The sequence below is a fragment of the Oncorhynchus mykiss genome, chromosome 17 (genome assembly GCF_013265735.2).
Source record: "Oncorhynchus mykiss isolate Arlee chromosome 17, USDA_OmykA_1.1, whole genome shotgun sequence".
Taxonomy (NCBI): domain Eukaryota; kingdom Metazoa; phylum Chordata; class Actinopteri; order Salmoniformes; family Salmonidae; genus Oncorhynchus; species Oncorhynchus mykiss.
In genome coordinates, this window is record NC_048581.1 from 51,730,182 (window position 1) to 51,746,666 (window position 16,485).

General features: G+C 45.3%; 1 protein-coding gene across 18 annotated transcripts in view; it reads right to left on the reverse strand.

Moving 5' to 3' along the window:
- LOC110493208 (pleckstrin homology domain-containing family A member 6) overlaps nucleotides 1-16,485 on the reverse strand; it is a 168,738-nt gene that overhangs the window by 26,145 nt on the left and 126,108 nt on the right. For 10 of the 18 annotated variants that reach the window (XM_036950069.1, XM_036950072.1, XM_036950071.1 and 7 more), the window contains 11 exons: nucleotides 6,867-7,042; nucleotides 6,126-6,692; nucleotides 5,446-5,968; nucleotides 5,071-5,157; nucleotides 4,440-4,493; nucleotides 3,694-3,774; nucleotides 2,317-2,385; nucleotides 2,082-2,162; nucleotides 1,727-1,876; nucleotides 1,251-1,346; nucleotides 241-352 (listed from right to left, as the gene is read on the reverse strand). In XM_036950069.1, coding sequence (XP_036805964.1) covers nucleotides 241-352; nucleotides 1,251-1,346; nucleotides 1,727-1,876; nucleotides 2,082-2,162; nucleotides 2,317-2,385; nucleotides 3,694-3,774; nucleotides 4,440-4,493; nucleotides 5,071-5,157; nucleotides 5,446-5,968; nucleotides 6,126-6,692; nucleotides 6,867-7,042 — 1,996 coding nt within the window. Of the gene's footprint in view, nucleotides 1-240; nucleotides 353-1,250; nucleotides 1,347-1,726; nucleotides 1,877-2,081; nucleotides 2,163-2,316; nucleotides 2,386-3,693; nucleotides 3,775-4,439; nucleotides 4,494-5,070; nucleotides 5,158-5,445; nucleotides 5,969-6,125; nucleotides 6,693-6,866; nucleotides 7,043-7,791; nucleotides 9,477-16,485 lie in introns of those variants that run through there. The other 8 variants (XM_036950067.1, XM_036950083.1, XM_036950082.1 and 5 more) reach the window with 5 other exon arrangements.

Sequence of the window (16,485 nt, forward strand, 5' to 3'; positions counted from 1 at the left end):
GAGATGGGGACATGAGAGAAGAGGAGAGGAAAGGACAAGAAAGAGAATTGCGTAAACAAAAGAAGATAGGAGATATTGATTAAAAAAAGAGAGAAGGGAGTTAGATATGCATGTAGCATACTGTTCACCCAAATACTTATATTTATTAATTTATTTGATTATAATGTTGTGTTCTAGTGGCAATTACTATATTTGTGTGAGACTATAGTGTATGTTATGTTGTTGTGAGGTGATGCGTACCCCTGTGTTTGGCTGTGTCTGTGCCTCTGGAAAGGTTGCTCTTGTGGAGCCCCTCCCACACTTCCTGAACTCTCCAGAACTCCTTCTGAATGTGTCTATGGACCATCTCACTCTGACCAAGGAGAGTAGGGGGTGGAAAGAAGACGAGGGAAGGAAAGGTGATACGAGAAGGATAGAGGAGAGGAAAATGTTAGAGAATAACATTTTAAGTATACTACTGAATACTAGCTTGTTAATAACATATTTTTGTTATTATCAAGTATTCTGTTAGAAAACAAGTCAGTGAGTGATGCAGGAGTTACAGTCGGTGGCTCAGTTATAAGGCCAGAGCAGTGTGAGAGAGTGACACCAGGTAGCCTTATTGTCTTAGAAAACAACAGGGTTGCATTGATTAGTGCACACTGTAGCAAAACGTAGCAAAACATTTTGCAACAGAAAATGAAAACATGCATGTACTCTCTCCCAGTTTCGGCCCGTTTGCGTCCATTTCATTCCTAGTGAATACGACTGTGCTAGTGAGTGGGTCACAGACACTGCACTCTTATAGACAGTCTCTTCACAGTTCACCACCATGAGCCAGGTTACATCCCATGGAAAGGAGTGACAGTCAGGTGTTTAATGGGGCAGGTTGACTACACAATGATAAATAGGACATGATGAACATTTTAATTGTGTTCATTTCTTATTGATGAGCGATTCATGTGCTTTTTAAATTATTGATTAGAAGGAAGGTTTCCGCTCAGCTATTAGCAACCTAGGATAACACTGTGGTACCTGGAAAACAGCCAAAGAAAAGTCCTAGAAGCTAGAATGGAACCATACAGGTGGGTTATGAGCAGGGGAGATTATAGGATCAGTTCCATTCTAGTCATTTTATTTATAGGCTTCAAATTCAGTGTTCAATTGGTGACTGGCTAAAAACACGCCACAAGAAAAATGTTGAAGATTTAGGTGGATCACAGAGTAGATGACCAGTGTGGGGTCCTGATGAAGAGAGGGTGTCCATGTACCTGCCCGCCTGCGTTGAGCTGCTCCCACAGGTCCCCATGGATAGCGTTGACCTCGTCCTCCAGAGCTTCAAACTCCATCCGTGTGGTGGTCAGAGCCTGGGGACAGCAGGGGATAGAGGAGACGCTCAGGACCTGGAACTATGAAGGTTTTTCCTAGACCAAAAAGGGCCTCCGGTGGAGGGCACATGCGTTTTTTCCCTTTGCGTGAAAAACCCTGGCTGTATGTTGAATCCATTGACTACACAGTATCTATCACATTGGAGTAGGAGAGTTGTCATCTGATGGTGATCAGATGTTATAGATTACAAATAGAAGATCATAGTTTAGATTTAGAGAAATGGGTTATGCTCCATGTCTCTTTCACAGGATACCTCGAAAGGATCTCCTTGATTTACTCATCACATTTAGGTTACAGTATATATAATGGATCACTATGGATTATCATAGATTGCTATAATCTCCTGTATGTGTCTTACGCTGGATGCCTGGGAGAGTTCTCCTCTGATGTTGATGAGCTGGTTCTGCAGTGTCTCCTTCTTCAGCTGTAGTTTGTCTGCAACCAGCGGCTGACCCCGGTACAGCTCCATCTCCTGATGTGTGGCCACCAGTGCTCCCTCTAGGCTGTCCTGGGAACAGCAGGTAACAGGGGACATGTCAGGCAATGGTTGGGGAGTAGGGTGACGTTGCCCTGAGATGCTGACCTTGGGTCAGTTTTGCATTCTCACTTGATAATGGTTAAGGTTAGGACAGGGGAAGAGGAACGCTAGGTTTTTACCTAGGGGTGGTCTTTTATGTTTACTTTCTTTAGCAGCTTTGTATTTCGTACAGTACCTTGTCCATTCTCAGCCTGTGAACAACTTCCTCCTGGTCCTTTAGAAACCTGTTTTGCTCACACAGACGACCCAAGAGTTTCTAACAGAGGAGAGAGAGAGAAAGAGAACGAGAGAGAGGGAGAGAGAGAGAGACATTGGAGGAAGTGTGTTTGCAGGGGAGAGGATGGTTTCTGAAGGTTGATTGTTTAAGAGAGGAGGAGAGAGGATGGTTAGATGGAGGGATGTGGCCTTACGCTGGTCTCAATCTCATTGAGTTTCAGTGTGGGGTGAAGCTCCCTGTATGGGTCATGGAACGGAGGCACCTGGGAAAACAGAGGCAGGACTCATTCTTAATACTAACAGTATATCAAACAGAACCCAATTCAAATAAATTCTCCATAGATCAAGGGTTTGAAAAACAACTCGCAGCCAGAGTGAGCAATTGGAATGGCCCAGATCCATATGGCTGTAAACAACACTTTATCAATAGCGTAGAACCAAACAGAATAAGTGTAAAACACTGTACCATACCATGTGCATAGTACATACTGTACATATGACATCACTACTACACAGGACAATTTATATTGAATCAATATTAATACTGATATACTAGACAAATAAGATCATAACAATATCCAATCAATAACTTTAAAAAAGCATAAATAAAACTGTGATGTTTACAGCATCGAGCAGTAAGAGCCGACAGGGTGAGCTGGAATGATAAACCCCTCTGTCAAAAGGTCAAAGGTCATATCCAGGTTGTCCATGTCCTTATGGAGCACTGTGATTGGAAAGTATGTGAAGGAGGATATGACATCGCAGTGAAGACAGAGGGGCACGCAGAAGAGGGGCGGTTGTTGTGAAGCAACAAGACACAATTAGGCTACAGCACAAGACAGGATATGACATAGAACACAGATGGAAAAACAAAGGAACTTAACAAAGACACATACAACACTGCACTGTGAAGCAAAATGGATAACTAAAATCGCCATCGAATTGGTTGGACAAAGAAACCGAAAGCTAGAAGAGAGCCTAGCGTCTAACATCCACATGCTAGAGTAGGGTACTGGAGAGAGGAGGGAGAGGCAGGCTTGGGCTTGGCTGTATAGACCTTGAGGGAGACTGTGGAGTCAGAGGGAAACCCTTGATTCTGTCTAGACAACAGTTGAGCCTCCTAGCCTAAATCACTAGTGACTAGAAAAGCCCTGAAGAGGGCAGTAGCTGACCTCTATGGAAGGAGCACAAGCACAAGCTTAGTTACACTCTGAAAAGCAGAAAGCCTACAACTCACGTACAAAACAATCTGTGCTGTAACGGTCCAGGCTTCTTGGAAAAGCATTAGTGTCTTATTATTGTGTCTTATTATTACACATGTGTGTTATTATTAGTCTTTGAGGAGGGGGATAGTGTGAGGGTATGGGAGTCTTTGTGGAGCAGTGTTTTACAAATAGTGGGTTGGAACTGCTTTCCTTTGGGTTATGGCATATGACTGGGTCCTGGTTAGAAACATGATTTTTTACTTGGTTACTTATATGAAAAGGCTTTAGGTGGAAAATCATTGTTTTTGTGGGGGGCTGTGGGTCTAGCTGAAGCCTGTCTCTCTGGGACACTCTCTCCTCTCTTACTTGTGCGAAGAGCTTTGCTCTAGGGGAGGATCGCTCCACCATTCTGGTTACCATGCCGACAACGTGATCTCTCCCGGTCACCTGGGGCAAAACACACTGCCCATCATTCTCCTGGTTGCCACAGTAATGACCAGGAGCCTGACGTCTAGCAGTAATAATCCCTGACGAGTGTTTTTTTTTGTCTTTTCTTACTGACATTTGAGAATGAAATTGGATACATCGAAGAGACACATTTCTGTTTGTGTACAATGTCCAACAAAGAGTTCCAGTACTGTGGTACAGTGATCTGAAATGGTGTGTATACTGTAGCACTATGACCTGGTCATTATGATAAGGTGTAAGCAGTCCGTGACAGTGAGACAGGGGAAAGAAGATAAGACAGTGGGAGTGAATGTGGACTGTGTTCGTGAGAAACAGGTGTTTAGCAGGTGACAACATGGACAATCTTCCACGTGACAATACATCTAAACAATGTGGCAAACGTTGTCAACACAAATGCTGTCAACCGCACTGTGTGACGGGGTTTGATATAACCAACAGTTTTCGGATGATCAGAATGTCACTCTTCGCAAATTTCTCACGACTTCTGCTCTGTACTCAGTAAGTTACGAAGCTTTCACAAATTGACTGACTCAACAAAATGTGTGAAGGTATTAAATGTATTAAACAATCCGATCTGGTTTGACGTTGTGATGTGTTCCACGGCAGGGGTAAGAGGTGTGTCCAGAGATGACCACGGTACGTACCTGTTGATCGAGGTACTCCAGGTTTCTCTGGAGCTGCAGGTCTAACATGTCCTCCTAATAGAGCAGCATAAGCAGCAACAGTGAAAAGGACAAGGACAGTGCAAGACCCAGTACCAGAGACGCCAGTCAAACCAGTAGCAGCAGCATCAGTGGCACCAGCAGACGCAGAAACAGACAGGGAGAGTGTAAGAGGGAGAGAGAGAGAGAGAGAGAGAGAGAGAGAGAGAGAGAGAGAGAGAGAGAGAGAGAGAGAGAGAGAGAGAGAGAGAGAGAGGGAGAGAGGGAGAGAGAGAGTGACAGACAGACAGAAGTAAAGAAAGAAAGAGACAAAAAAAGAGGGAGAAAGAGAGTGACCAAGAATGAAAGAAAAAGAGACAGCGAGATAGTGGAGACAGGGAGGACAGACATAAGAACTCAAACCAGAAACAACAGGAAAGCACAGCTATAGCATACCTTTAGTTGCTGGTTACATTTTAAGCAGAGGTAGCTGCCGAGGACCTTATCCCCGCCAAGTGAGTGTGTAGGTGTGTGAAAGTGTGTGTGAGTACTCTAGCCAAGTGTCTCCCAAACTTGACATTGGACTCATTGGTCTGTATCTCTTGACAGTGTAACATTCTTTGGGAGGACGTACCATTTTGCTGTGGAGAGAGGGGGAGGCAGGGTAGTTGTAGTGGTACATTCCTTGGCTTAGCGACCTCCTGTCTCCAGGGTAATCATACTGAAATAAGATAAATAACCAGGATGTTCTGGGATCACTATGATTTTGGCCTAAAAACACAAACAAATCTTCACCCATTAACAGCTGACTCCTGACAATAATACACACACACACACACACACACACACACACACACACACACACACACACACACACACACACACACACACACACACACACACACACACACACACATCCTCTCCCCCACCACATACACACAAACTGTACACCTACACCCTCTCCCCCACCACACACGCAAATACACACACACCCTCTCCCATCTCTCACCTTGGGAGAGCTCAGTGATCTCCTCAGTCCATACACAGAGGGGTCAGCGTAGATCACATCCTCCCGTAGCCTGCCTGGTCCTCTGTCAAACCGGGCCGAGGGTGAGCAGATAGGCGAGGCAAAGCTATGGGGGCTGGGAGAGTAGGGACCACCCGTGGACGAGGAGGGGGACCTGGGAACGGACCTAGACCTAGGTTGGATGGACAGACGCCTCATGGCGGTCTGGGCTGCATCCATCTGGCCGTAATAGGCAGGGCTGGGTGGGGGGCCGTATGGGTCTCGGGGGGGTGGGGGTCTGTAGAGGGGCCCGTCCCGCAGTGAGCGTCTCTTCTCATCGTTGGTCCAGCGAGGGGGGCCCATGCGGTCGTAGCCCACGGCTGACACGGAGCAGATGCTGTCAGGGCGTACGCCTGGAGGGTAGAGGGGGTACTCCTCCACGTAGCCCGGACCGCCCCCCACGCTATTGTAGATGCTGTAGTAGTCAGCTGGTACGCCACGGTTCACTGTGTAATAATGAGATGGACTGGGGGAAGAGAGCGAGAGAGAGACGGTTGAAGGCAAAACATGTAGTTGTAGACATTAAAAATACAAACAATTCTTCACTCTACCACTCCCTTAATCTCACTTCCTCTTACTCATCCTCATCCTCTCTCTTACCTCTCTACCTCTGTCTCTCTCACCTGTTCAAGTCCTCCTGTACAGCTATGACTCTGCGCTGGTTGACCCACTGCTGTAGCTGAGTCATGGAGCTCTTCCTCTGGGCCTGTCTCTCAGGGTTTGTCCGTGGCACGAAACCCCGTCTCAGCACCACATTCTCAGGCTGCTCCCTCACCTCCCTCCCCTCTCTCATCCCTCCCTCTGGAGGTGCCTGGGGTGGCCGCCCGTTACCCTGGGGTGGTCCGTTTCCATGGTTTGGGGGGCCGTAGTTGCCCCACCCATTGGGCTGGTGATGGGATGGACCCCCAGGTCCAAGCACTCCTCTCTCCCCCCTCTCCCCTCTCTCTCCCCCCATCCTCCCATCCTTTTCTGAATAGCTGGTAGAGGGAGGGGGCGTTTCCATGGCGTCGACCCCGTTGACCTTGTGATGTGCGGGTTCTCGTGATCCGCGCTTTGGATCTAGGAGTTCAGTCGTCTGGCCGTTGTCATCAATGTGTGTGTGTGTCTGGGTGTGTGGTTCAGGTCCTTTGGTTACCAAGGTGTTACCATGGAGTTCTGCTGTGGGCGTGGTGGCCTCGGAGTTGGTGGTCCTGTGGCGAAGGGACAGAGTTAGAAAGTGTGTGTACATGCGTGCTTGCGTGAGTGCGCATGTGTGTGTGTGTGTGTGTGTGTGTGTGTGTGTGTGTGTGTGTGTGTGTGTGTGTGTGTGTGTGTGTGTGTGTGTGTGTGTGTGTGCGTCCATGCATGTGTGTGCTTGTGTGGACCTCTGTGCAGGCGGTATCTGGACGTGTGCAGCCTCGTTCATAGCGTCGATCCACTCCTCCTGTTCCTCGGCAGTCTCAGCGCCGAAGTAGTACGTGCGTGTTCCTGCGTGTTCAGCCTGCAGGCAGAACACAATGGTGCCCTTAATCTCACCTTCCTCTTCTTCCTCGTACCAAACCTGGAACAGACAGAGAGAAGATACGGTGTTGGACAGAGCCTTCCTCACGTGAAACATCACCATCAGCAGCAGCATCATCACACACTTTCATGCATTTTAAGCAAAATCACACACACAGGCCTCAAACGCATGCATTTTAATGTTGCCTTGAATAATTGTCAATGGCCAACAAACCTTTCATACACAGTACTACTAGCATATTTGAGAATGATTAAACAGCTGTATTTAGTTTCAATTATCAGCATTGACTGATATATTGGTGAGTAGTTAGAGCATGCAAACCACGGCCAGGTTAGGGCAGTCAGAAAATAGGGTCAGGTTAGTGGTGAATATCCAGCCTTTAGAATGGCACCGCAGCAGTGAAGGATGGGCATATCCACGAGGCCATTTAGAACTCAGTCAATGGCTGTGTTCGAATGATCAAATCTGTAATGCATTGTGGGTAAATTGTGACTGACTGACTGATCTACGAGTAACAGTGAGTTGTTATTTAAGATGCGAGGCGATTTGTAGATCGGTCAATCGCGCCTTGCCTACAATGCTGGCTGGCTGTAATGTCGAACACACCCGTTAACACGCAGTTTAAAAACAGTCACTCCGTCTACAGACGCTTGGCAGTAAAACCAACAGGGTGAATCCAGTTTGTCACTCTGTAGCAGTTAGTCACCGACGCCATGCAGTGAGCAGAGGAACCATGCAGTTGGGAGGAGGTGAAGAGAAAGGGTGAATAAAGGGTGAATACTACCTACATGAAATAAGATCAGCCGGCGAACTCTACACAATGGAGGACAGCTATGCTCAGGGGTCCTCACAGGTTGGGGTGAGAGGGAGGAGAGGAGAGATCGGTAAGGGTCAGAAGGTTATAAAGGTCAGAGGTCAGAGCACATTGATTGGTGGGGTACCCAGAGGGTAAAGGTAGGCAAGGGGGTGGGCGAGGATCCTAGAGAGAGGTAAGGGTGCAGTGAGACCTACAGTGTATGTCTTATATTTCTGTGAAACTCAAGGACCCACAAATATCCGGCAAGCACTGGTGTCCTGAAAGAAATACTGGTTAATAACGAGATGATACATTCATGTCCTTTCTCTTCCCTGGTGCCACTGTGCTTGGTCAGCTAACTCACAGGTCATTCTAGTCTACACAGCAACATGTGAAAATCGCGGGGTTAACACCGTAATTTCTCTCATCTGCCACATGAGGGCAGTAGAGGCATATCAGCTTCAGAGAAGTGTGTAAAAACTTCATTGTGCACAATCATGTTGCGTCACTAGTCAATGGAGAGGAATGAGACAACGATGATCTGTTACTGAGCCAAGAGGGCACAGGTGTGCGGAAACAAGTGTGATGTGCACTAAAAGGGGTGCAAGTAAGTTGAGCCATCAAACGTTCTATTTCGATGCACTTTGTCCAAAACGTGGCGACTAGTAATACACATTCTGCCAGCTACATATAGACACTGGACAGTTGTTCACTGATCCGACATGACCCCAGTCATCTTCGACACAGTACAGATTAGACAATAGAACACAGGAAACATATTCATAGATAAAGCACTGTGTCAAAGGTCCATTGTCCCTGTCTACTGTGGAGGTTTAAACCATGCAACCCAAAGCCCCCAAAGACAGCAATCCAAGACAACAAGGAATAACCCTAATCAGGAAGAGTCATGAGAGAAACCCGTCCTCTCCCCTGCTCTACCTTTCCCCAAGTCACACCTGACAAACTCCTCAACTAGAAATCCCAAGAAAGTATTTGGCACGCATGTGAGTAATACCACGTCTTAGTACATGGTATTGGCTGGCAGCAGTCCAACATAGGGAGACAGGGAGTGCCTAACGAGGCACTGTAGGTAGGGAGTAGTGTGAGAACACACACAGTGGTACACAGCATACGTCCTTATCAGTAGAAGGTCAAGTAAAACCTAAAGCATTGACTTAAAGGTAATTAGTCTTCCTGGTGAAAGATCTCCGGACACCTTGTGCCTCTGTGGAAGGTTAGTCGGTGGGGAGAACACAGTCAACAGTGGACAACACAGAGAACTACTCTCTGAGATACAGTATGAGACAGAAGTATTGAGCAGTGGTAGCAGCAAACTAGTGTTCGACAGAGCACAGTATGCCTATAGAGACAGTATACAGTACAGTGGCTGCCAAACTAGCTTCCATGTTTGCACCAAACACCAATCACGACAACAACATTCTCATTTGTATTCTAACTAGAGTGTAGCCTAACTGTCTTGGAACAGAGAGCCAACATGTCGTACATTAATATTCTAATTCTAAAATCAAGTTTGCCAAGTCGTCTCTGAGGCCAGTGTGTGTCTGAGCTTTAACAACCTTTTCAGCTCTCTGTCCTTCTGTCAGCACATTAGCAGTCTGCCTGTGATCAGAGCAACTCCACACCAGCCGGAAGGAAGGACTGGGAATGGGGAGTGCTGAGGCACACACACACACACACACACACACACACACACACACACACGCACACACACACACGCACACACGCACACGCACACACACACACACACACACACACACACACGCACGCACATATACACGCACACGCACACACACACACACACACACACTCAACACAATCTTTAAAAGAGCTATTAAAAACACAGACCAAAAGACGACAACGCAATTCTAGTCCAAAGACATAGAACACCACTGGTTGTTATAGCTTGACAGCCTGACTGATTGTTTCAGAGCTGGTTTCTCTGCTATTTTATCTATAAAATCTTGTCTGAATTGTTATTGTACATCATCAAGGTCAAAACAACAACAGGAAGAAAACAAAAGAGATTTTAATCTCAAATGGACGACCTGGCAAGATAAAGTCAGCTCTCAAGTCCTTTAATTCATCACGTCAACTGCCTCACCAGGACAAAACAATAAGTTCAGGTGTATGTGATCTCAAACAGTTGCTCAACTCACCCCCCCGGTGCAGTCGTAAAACCGGTCCTGCACACACTCACACAGGTGAGACAATGAGCTGTGCGTGTGTGTGTGTGTGTGTGTGTGTGTGTGTGTGTGTGTGTGTGTGTGTGTGTGTGTGTGTGTGTGTGTGTGTGTGTGTGTGTGTGTGTGTGTGTGTGTGTGTGTGTGTGTGTGTGTGTGTGTGTGTGTGTGTGTGTGTGTGTGTGTGTGTGTGTGTGTGTGTGTGTGTGTGTTCACCAGGTTCCACTACACACCTGGGGCAGATCTCACCCCAGAGTCAGTGTTGAGGAGAATAACACTCCCTCCTGTGTTGTGTTGTGTTGTGACTCATTCACTATAAGGGCCATGGCACGACAGCTCATACTAGCTAGCAACAGCCATTACTTAGATTGAAGTCGACAGGGCGCCAATTGGCAGTTGTTGGTTTGCATGATATATATATATTATACAGTTTAGACTAGGAACTGCAGCAAAATACCCTTTTATTAGAGAAACAGTATCTAGTCAATTAGATAGTATAACTAGCATGATATTCAAAATAATTATATTCAATATTTGTACAAAAATTCCAATCGAATCAACGTTTATTCATCATATGCACAGGACCCAGAGGTGTGTAAACTGTGCAATGAACTGCTTAATTGCTACCTCTCAACACTGCAATTAAATATCAAAGAGGTCCAAAAAAATGACAACAGTAATACTAGTCAACAAAATGTCTAATGCAGAGACGGGCGACTTGTAGCCCATGGGCCTCATGCTGCAGAGGATACATTTTTAAGAAAATAATAATAAAACATATTAATATACAGTGGGGCAAAAAAAGTATTTAGTCAGACACCAATTGTGCAAGTTCTCCCACTTTAAAAGATGAGAGGCCTCTAATTTTCATCATAGGTACACTTCAACTATGACAGACAAAATGTGGAGAAAAAAAATCCAGAAAATCACATTGTAGGATTTTTAATGAATTAATTTGCAAATTATGGTGGAAATAAGTATTTTGTCACCTACAAACAAGTAAGATTTCTGTCTCTCACAGACCTGTAACTTTTTCTTTAAGAGGCTCCTCTGCCCTCCACTCGTTACCTGTATTAATGGCACCTGTTTGAACTTGTTATCAGTATAAAAGACACCTGTCCACAACCTCAAACAGTCACACTCCAAACACCACTATGGCCAAGACCAAAGAGCTGTCAAAGGACACCAGAAACAAAATTGTAGACCTGTACCAGGCTGTGAAGATTGAATCTGCGATAGGTAAGCAGCTTGGTTTGAAGAAATCAACTGTGGGAGCAATTATTAGGAAATGGAAGACATACAAGACCACTGATAATCTCCCTCGATCTGGGGCTCCACGCAAGATCTCACCCCGTGGGGTCAAAATTATCACAAGAGCTGGGACCAAAGTAACAAAGCCTACCATCAGTAACACACTACGCCGCCAGGGACTCAAATCCTGCAGTGCCAGACGTGTCCCACTGCTTAAGGCAGTACATGTCCAGGCCCGTCTGAAGTTTGCTAGAGAGCATTTGGATGATCCAGAATAAGATTGGGAGAATGTCATATGGTCAGATGAAACCAAATTATAACTTTTTGGTAAAAACTCAACTTGACGTGTTTGGAGGACAAAGAACTGTGAAGCATGGGGGTGGAAACCATGTATCGTGAGATTTTGAGTGAAAACCTCCTTCCATCAGCAAGGGCATTGAAGATGAAATGTTGCTGGGTCTTTCAGCATGACAATGATCCCAAACACACCGCCCGGGCAATGAAGGAGTGGCTTCGTAAGAAGCATTTCAAGGTCCTGGAGTGGCCTAGCCAGTCTCCAGATCTCAACCCCATATAAAATCTTTGGAGGGAGTTGAAAGTCCATGTTGCCCAGCAACAGCCCCAAAACATCACTGCTCTATAGGAGATCTGCATGGAGGAATGGGCCAAAATACCAGCAACAGTGTGTGAAAACATTGTGAAGACTTACAGAAAACGTTTGACCCTTGTCATTGCCAACGAAGGGTATATAACAAAGTATTGAGATAAATACTCAAATATATTCATTAAAAATCCTACAATGTGATTTCCTGGAGAAAAAAAATCTAATTTTGTCTGTCATAGTTGAAGCGTACCTATGATCAAAATTACAGGCCTCTCTCATCTTTTTAAGTGGGAGAACTTGCACAATTGGTGGCTGTCTAAATGCTTTTTTGCCCCACTGTATATACAAATATACACACAATACCAGTCAAAAGTTTGGGGTCACTTAGAAATGTACTTGTTTTTGAAAGAAAAGCACATTTTTCTCCATTAAAATAACGTCAAATTGATCAGAAATACAGTGTAGACATTGTTAATGTTGGAAATCAATATTGTACCTGGAAACGTCAGATTTTTTATGGAATATCTACATAGGCGTACAGAGGCTCATTATTAACAACCATCACTCCTGTGTTCCAATGGCTCGTTGTGTTAGCTAACCCAGGTTTACCATTTTAAAAGGCTAATTGATCAATAGAAAACCCTTTGGCAATTATGTTAGCACAGATGAAAACTGTTGTGCTAATTAAAGAAGCAATACAACTGGCCTTCTGGAGCATCAGCAATTGTGGGTTCGATTAGAGGCTCAAAATGGCCACAAACAAAGTGTCACGACTTCCACCGAAGGTGGCTCCTCTCCTTGTTCGGGCGGCGCTCGGCGGTCGTCGTCGATGGTCTACTAGCTGCCACCGATCCTTTTTCCTTTTCTTTTGGTTTTGTCTGTTTTGTGTTTTCACCTGGTTTCATTTTGGTTCATTAGGGGGGGTATTTTTCAGGACATTTCCTTTGGGTTTTTGTGCAGAATTTTTTCTGTTTACTGTCAGTTTGGGTTGCTTTTTTCGCTAGTTCATGTTTTACAGGTGGTTTTTTTCCTGGACTGTGTCTGAGTGTGTTTCATGGCTACTGCTGTAGTCAGGTGTCCTGTGATTTTTGATGGTTTATTAAACACCCTTTTCATTCTGAACTTGTTTCTCCTGCGCCTGACTCCACACCCACATCTCCTTAGGGAGTTTTGACACAAAGACCTTTCTTCTGAAACTCGTTAGTCTGTTCTTGTTCTGAGAAATTAAGGTTATTTCATGCGAGAAATTGCCAAGAAACGGAAGATCTCGTACAATGCTGTGTACTACTCCATTCACAGAACAGCGCAAACTGTCTATAACCAGAATAGAAAGAGGAGTGGGAGGACCCGGTGCACAACTGAGCAAGAGGACAAGTACATTAGTGTCTAGTTTGAGAAACAGATGCCTCACAAGTCCTCAAATGGCAGCTTCATTAAATAGTACCCGCAAAACACCAGTCTCAACGTTAACAGTGAAGAGGCGACTACGGGATGCTGGCCTTCTGACTATTGTTGGTGGGCTAGAGGGCCCACTAACAAAATGTTACTTGGGGCCCCTAAAAGGCTAGGGCCGGCTCTTACAGCATTTGTGGTTATGGATGTGGGTACACAGACCTGCAAGCCACTGCGGCCCCTCATGTGTTCAGATTTTTTTGTGGCCCCCATCCCCATCAAAGTTGCCATCCCTAGTCTATTGAAATAAATCAATAACAAGCTGTGAGTCACGCTTGTCAAAGACAACCGCAAGACCAGTGTCTCTCCCAGGCCTAGTGATTCACTGAGGCCAATTACATCGCCATGATGACCAGTGCCTGTATCCAAGCCATCCTCCCTTATCTTTCTTATCTCCTTCTTCTCATCCTCTCTTCTCAGTGTGCGTGCGTGCTTGTGTGTGTGTGTGTGTGTGTGTGTGTGTGTGTGTGTGCCTGTGATGTGAGTGTTTCTGTCAGGTTGTTGTTTCTGAAGATCTATATTTATCCTAGGGTGGTTAATTATAACCTGGACCTAGACAACAGGCATCAGTGCCTGGTGAGAAGAGATAGGCAATCCAGACATCGTTTGGTGTGTGTGTATGTGTGTGTGCTTGTGCGCGTGCATGTGTTTATGTGTGTCCTTATCGTTTCTAGGTAGCAAACTTGATGCCATCGACATCTTTGCGTGCCAGGGTGGAGAGTGCACGTTGGCGAGTGCTAGGGGACCTCCACCTGAAGAGAGGATGCTGATGCAAGCCATGGCAATACCACAGTAACAGTAGCGTCAGTACCAGTAGGGTATACTGTATGCACATTGAGTATACAAAATATTAATAACACCTGCTCATTCAATGACAGGCTGACCAGGTGAATACAGGTGAACGCTATGATCCCTTATTGATGTCACTTGTTAAATCCACTTCAATCAGTGTAGGTGAAAGGGGAGGAGACAGGTTAAAGAAGGAGTTTTATGCCATTAGACAATTGAGACATGGATTGTGTGTTATTCTGGGTGAATGGGCCAGACAAACTATTTAAATGCCTTTGAACGGGTTATGGTAGTAGGTGCCAAGCGCACCGGTTTGTGTCCAGAATTGCACCACTGCTGGGTTTTTGACGCTCAACTGTTTCCCATGTGTATCAAGAATGGTCCACCACCCAGCCAATTTGACACAACTGTGGAAAGCATTGGAGTCAACATCGGCCATGCCCAGACTAATTGAGGCTGTTCTGAGGGCAAAGGGACATAAATTATTACAGTTTTATGGGTTAAATATTAAGATAATGCTGTAAATGTATGCAAAATCATGCCCTCTTACCCTTCTTAATAGCCTCATCTTTCTCTTCCCCCTATCTCTCTAATTTTTATATTTTTTTTACATTTTGTCAGGAAATGCAGCTCCGTCTCAGGTTCTGCTGTGGTGCAGTGGTTGCACAGCCTTTCCTCTACATGGAGCCAGGTTTTCCTATGTCTACCCTTCTCAATGGGAAGGCTGTGCTCAACGAGCCTACATCTTGTCAAAGTCTCCAAAGGTTTTGATCAGTAACCATGGTCAAATAGTTTGCCTTGGGGTACTGTCGATTTAGGGCCAGATAGCACTGCATTTTGCTATGTTCTTGTGCTTGTGTTTCCCAATAAGCAATGTAGTTTTGTTTTGACTGTGTAATAATTTGATTTATTTTCATTGATTGGATGTTCTGGTCCTGAGGCTTCAGTGTGTAAGTGTAACAGGTTTGTGAACTCAGCCCCATGACCAGCTGGATGAGGGGACTCTTCTTTGCTCAGCTCTTGGCATTGCAGAGCTTAGTAATGATATGAGAGGGGGTCACTGTATTTTAGATGTTTCCCAAACTTAATTGCTCTTTTTGGAGTTTTTATTATTTGTGGATATTGGACTAACTCTGCCCTGCATGCTGTAGTTTTCCTTTGGACATGTAGGATAATCTTACAGAACACTGCATGCAGGGATTCAATGGGGTGAAATCTTATTTTGCAAGTGGACCTCACGCCTCGCTGCCGTAAAGTGCAATTGGTTCAATGGCACATTCATTTAGTTTTAGCCAAATTTGAATAGGTATTTCAATTTGAGTTTGTTTTCAATGGCATAGAATGCCCTGCATGCTTTCTCTCTCAGTTCATTCACTGTGTCCAGTTAAGACAATTTTTAAAAGTAATTGTAGTGTGTGCAATACTCTACATATTTTGTACTAATTGAGAACTTTGGTCTAATTCCCTGAGATCTGGATCTTCTCTGGAAAATCATAATTTTGGGGGGGTTTACTGCCAGGACCCAGGTCTGGCTCTGCTGTAGGCCACATGCTGTGGGTGACAGGAAGGCACAGGTCATCTGCGAAAAGCAGGCATTTAACCACTGAATTGTGGAGGCTAACACCAGGGGCTGAGGATTTTACTAGAATAGTGGCCATGTCGTTGATGTAAATATTGAAGAGCGCTAGACTCATATTGGAAACCTAGCATAAACCACCCCCCGCCCCCCCGGTTAAAGAATTATAATATTTTCTTCCCAATTTTGATGCTGCACGTTTTGCCAGTATACATTCATTTAATTATGTCATATGTTTTACCCCCTACACCACTTTCAATAGGTTTTAGAACAGTCCTGTATGCCAAATACAATCAGATGCTTTTTGGAAGTTGATAAAGCAAGCATAAATGTTTATCAATCAGGGTGTGTAGGGTGCAAATATGATCTGTCGTACTATGTTTTGGTATAAATCCAATTGGGCTTCTACTTAAGAGATCTCTCGCTTTCTACTTGTCCCCTCTCTCTCCCTTTTCTTCTAGCTGTTATAAGGGATGCAGGTCATTGGCAACATGAGTCTGGATTGAAGATGTATGATTACCTGCTGTCCCCGGGCTCCGCCTGGAGGGGGATCGGCAGTGAGGAGAGCTGAGCGATGAATAGAGAGAGAGAGAGAGGGAGGAGAGGGGTGTATAAGGATGACAGTGTAATAGACACTGGTGAGGGGGTGTAACCGGTGTTCATGGAATACTCCTCTCTCCCTCGCTCCATTGAACACGGTGCAGGAGGCAACGGCAATGACGAACAGGGAACGGACAGATGTGCCAGACGAGTGCAGACGAGTGCAGATGTTCTCAACCGTTAAAACGGCAAACATGTCCCCTCTCTCCTTTC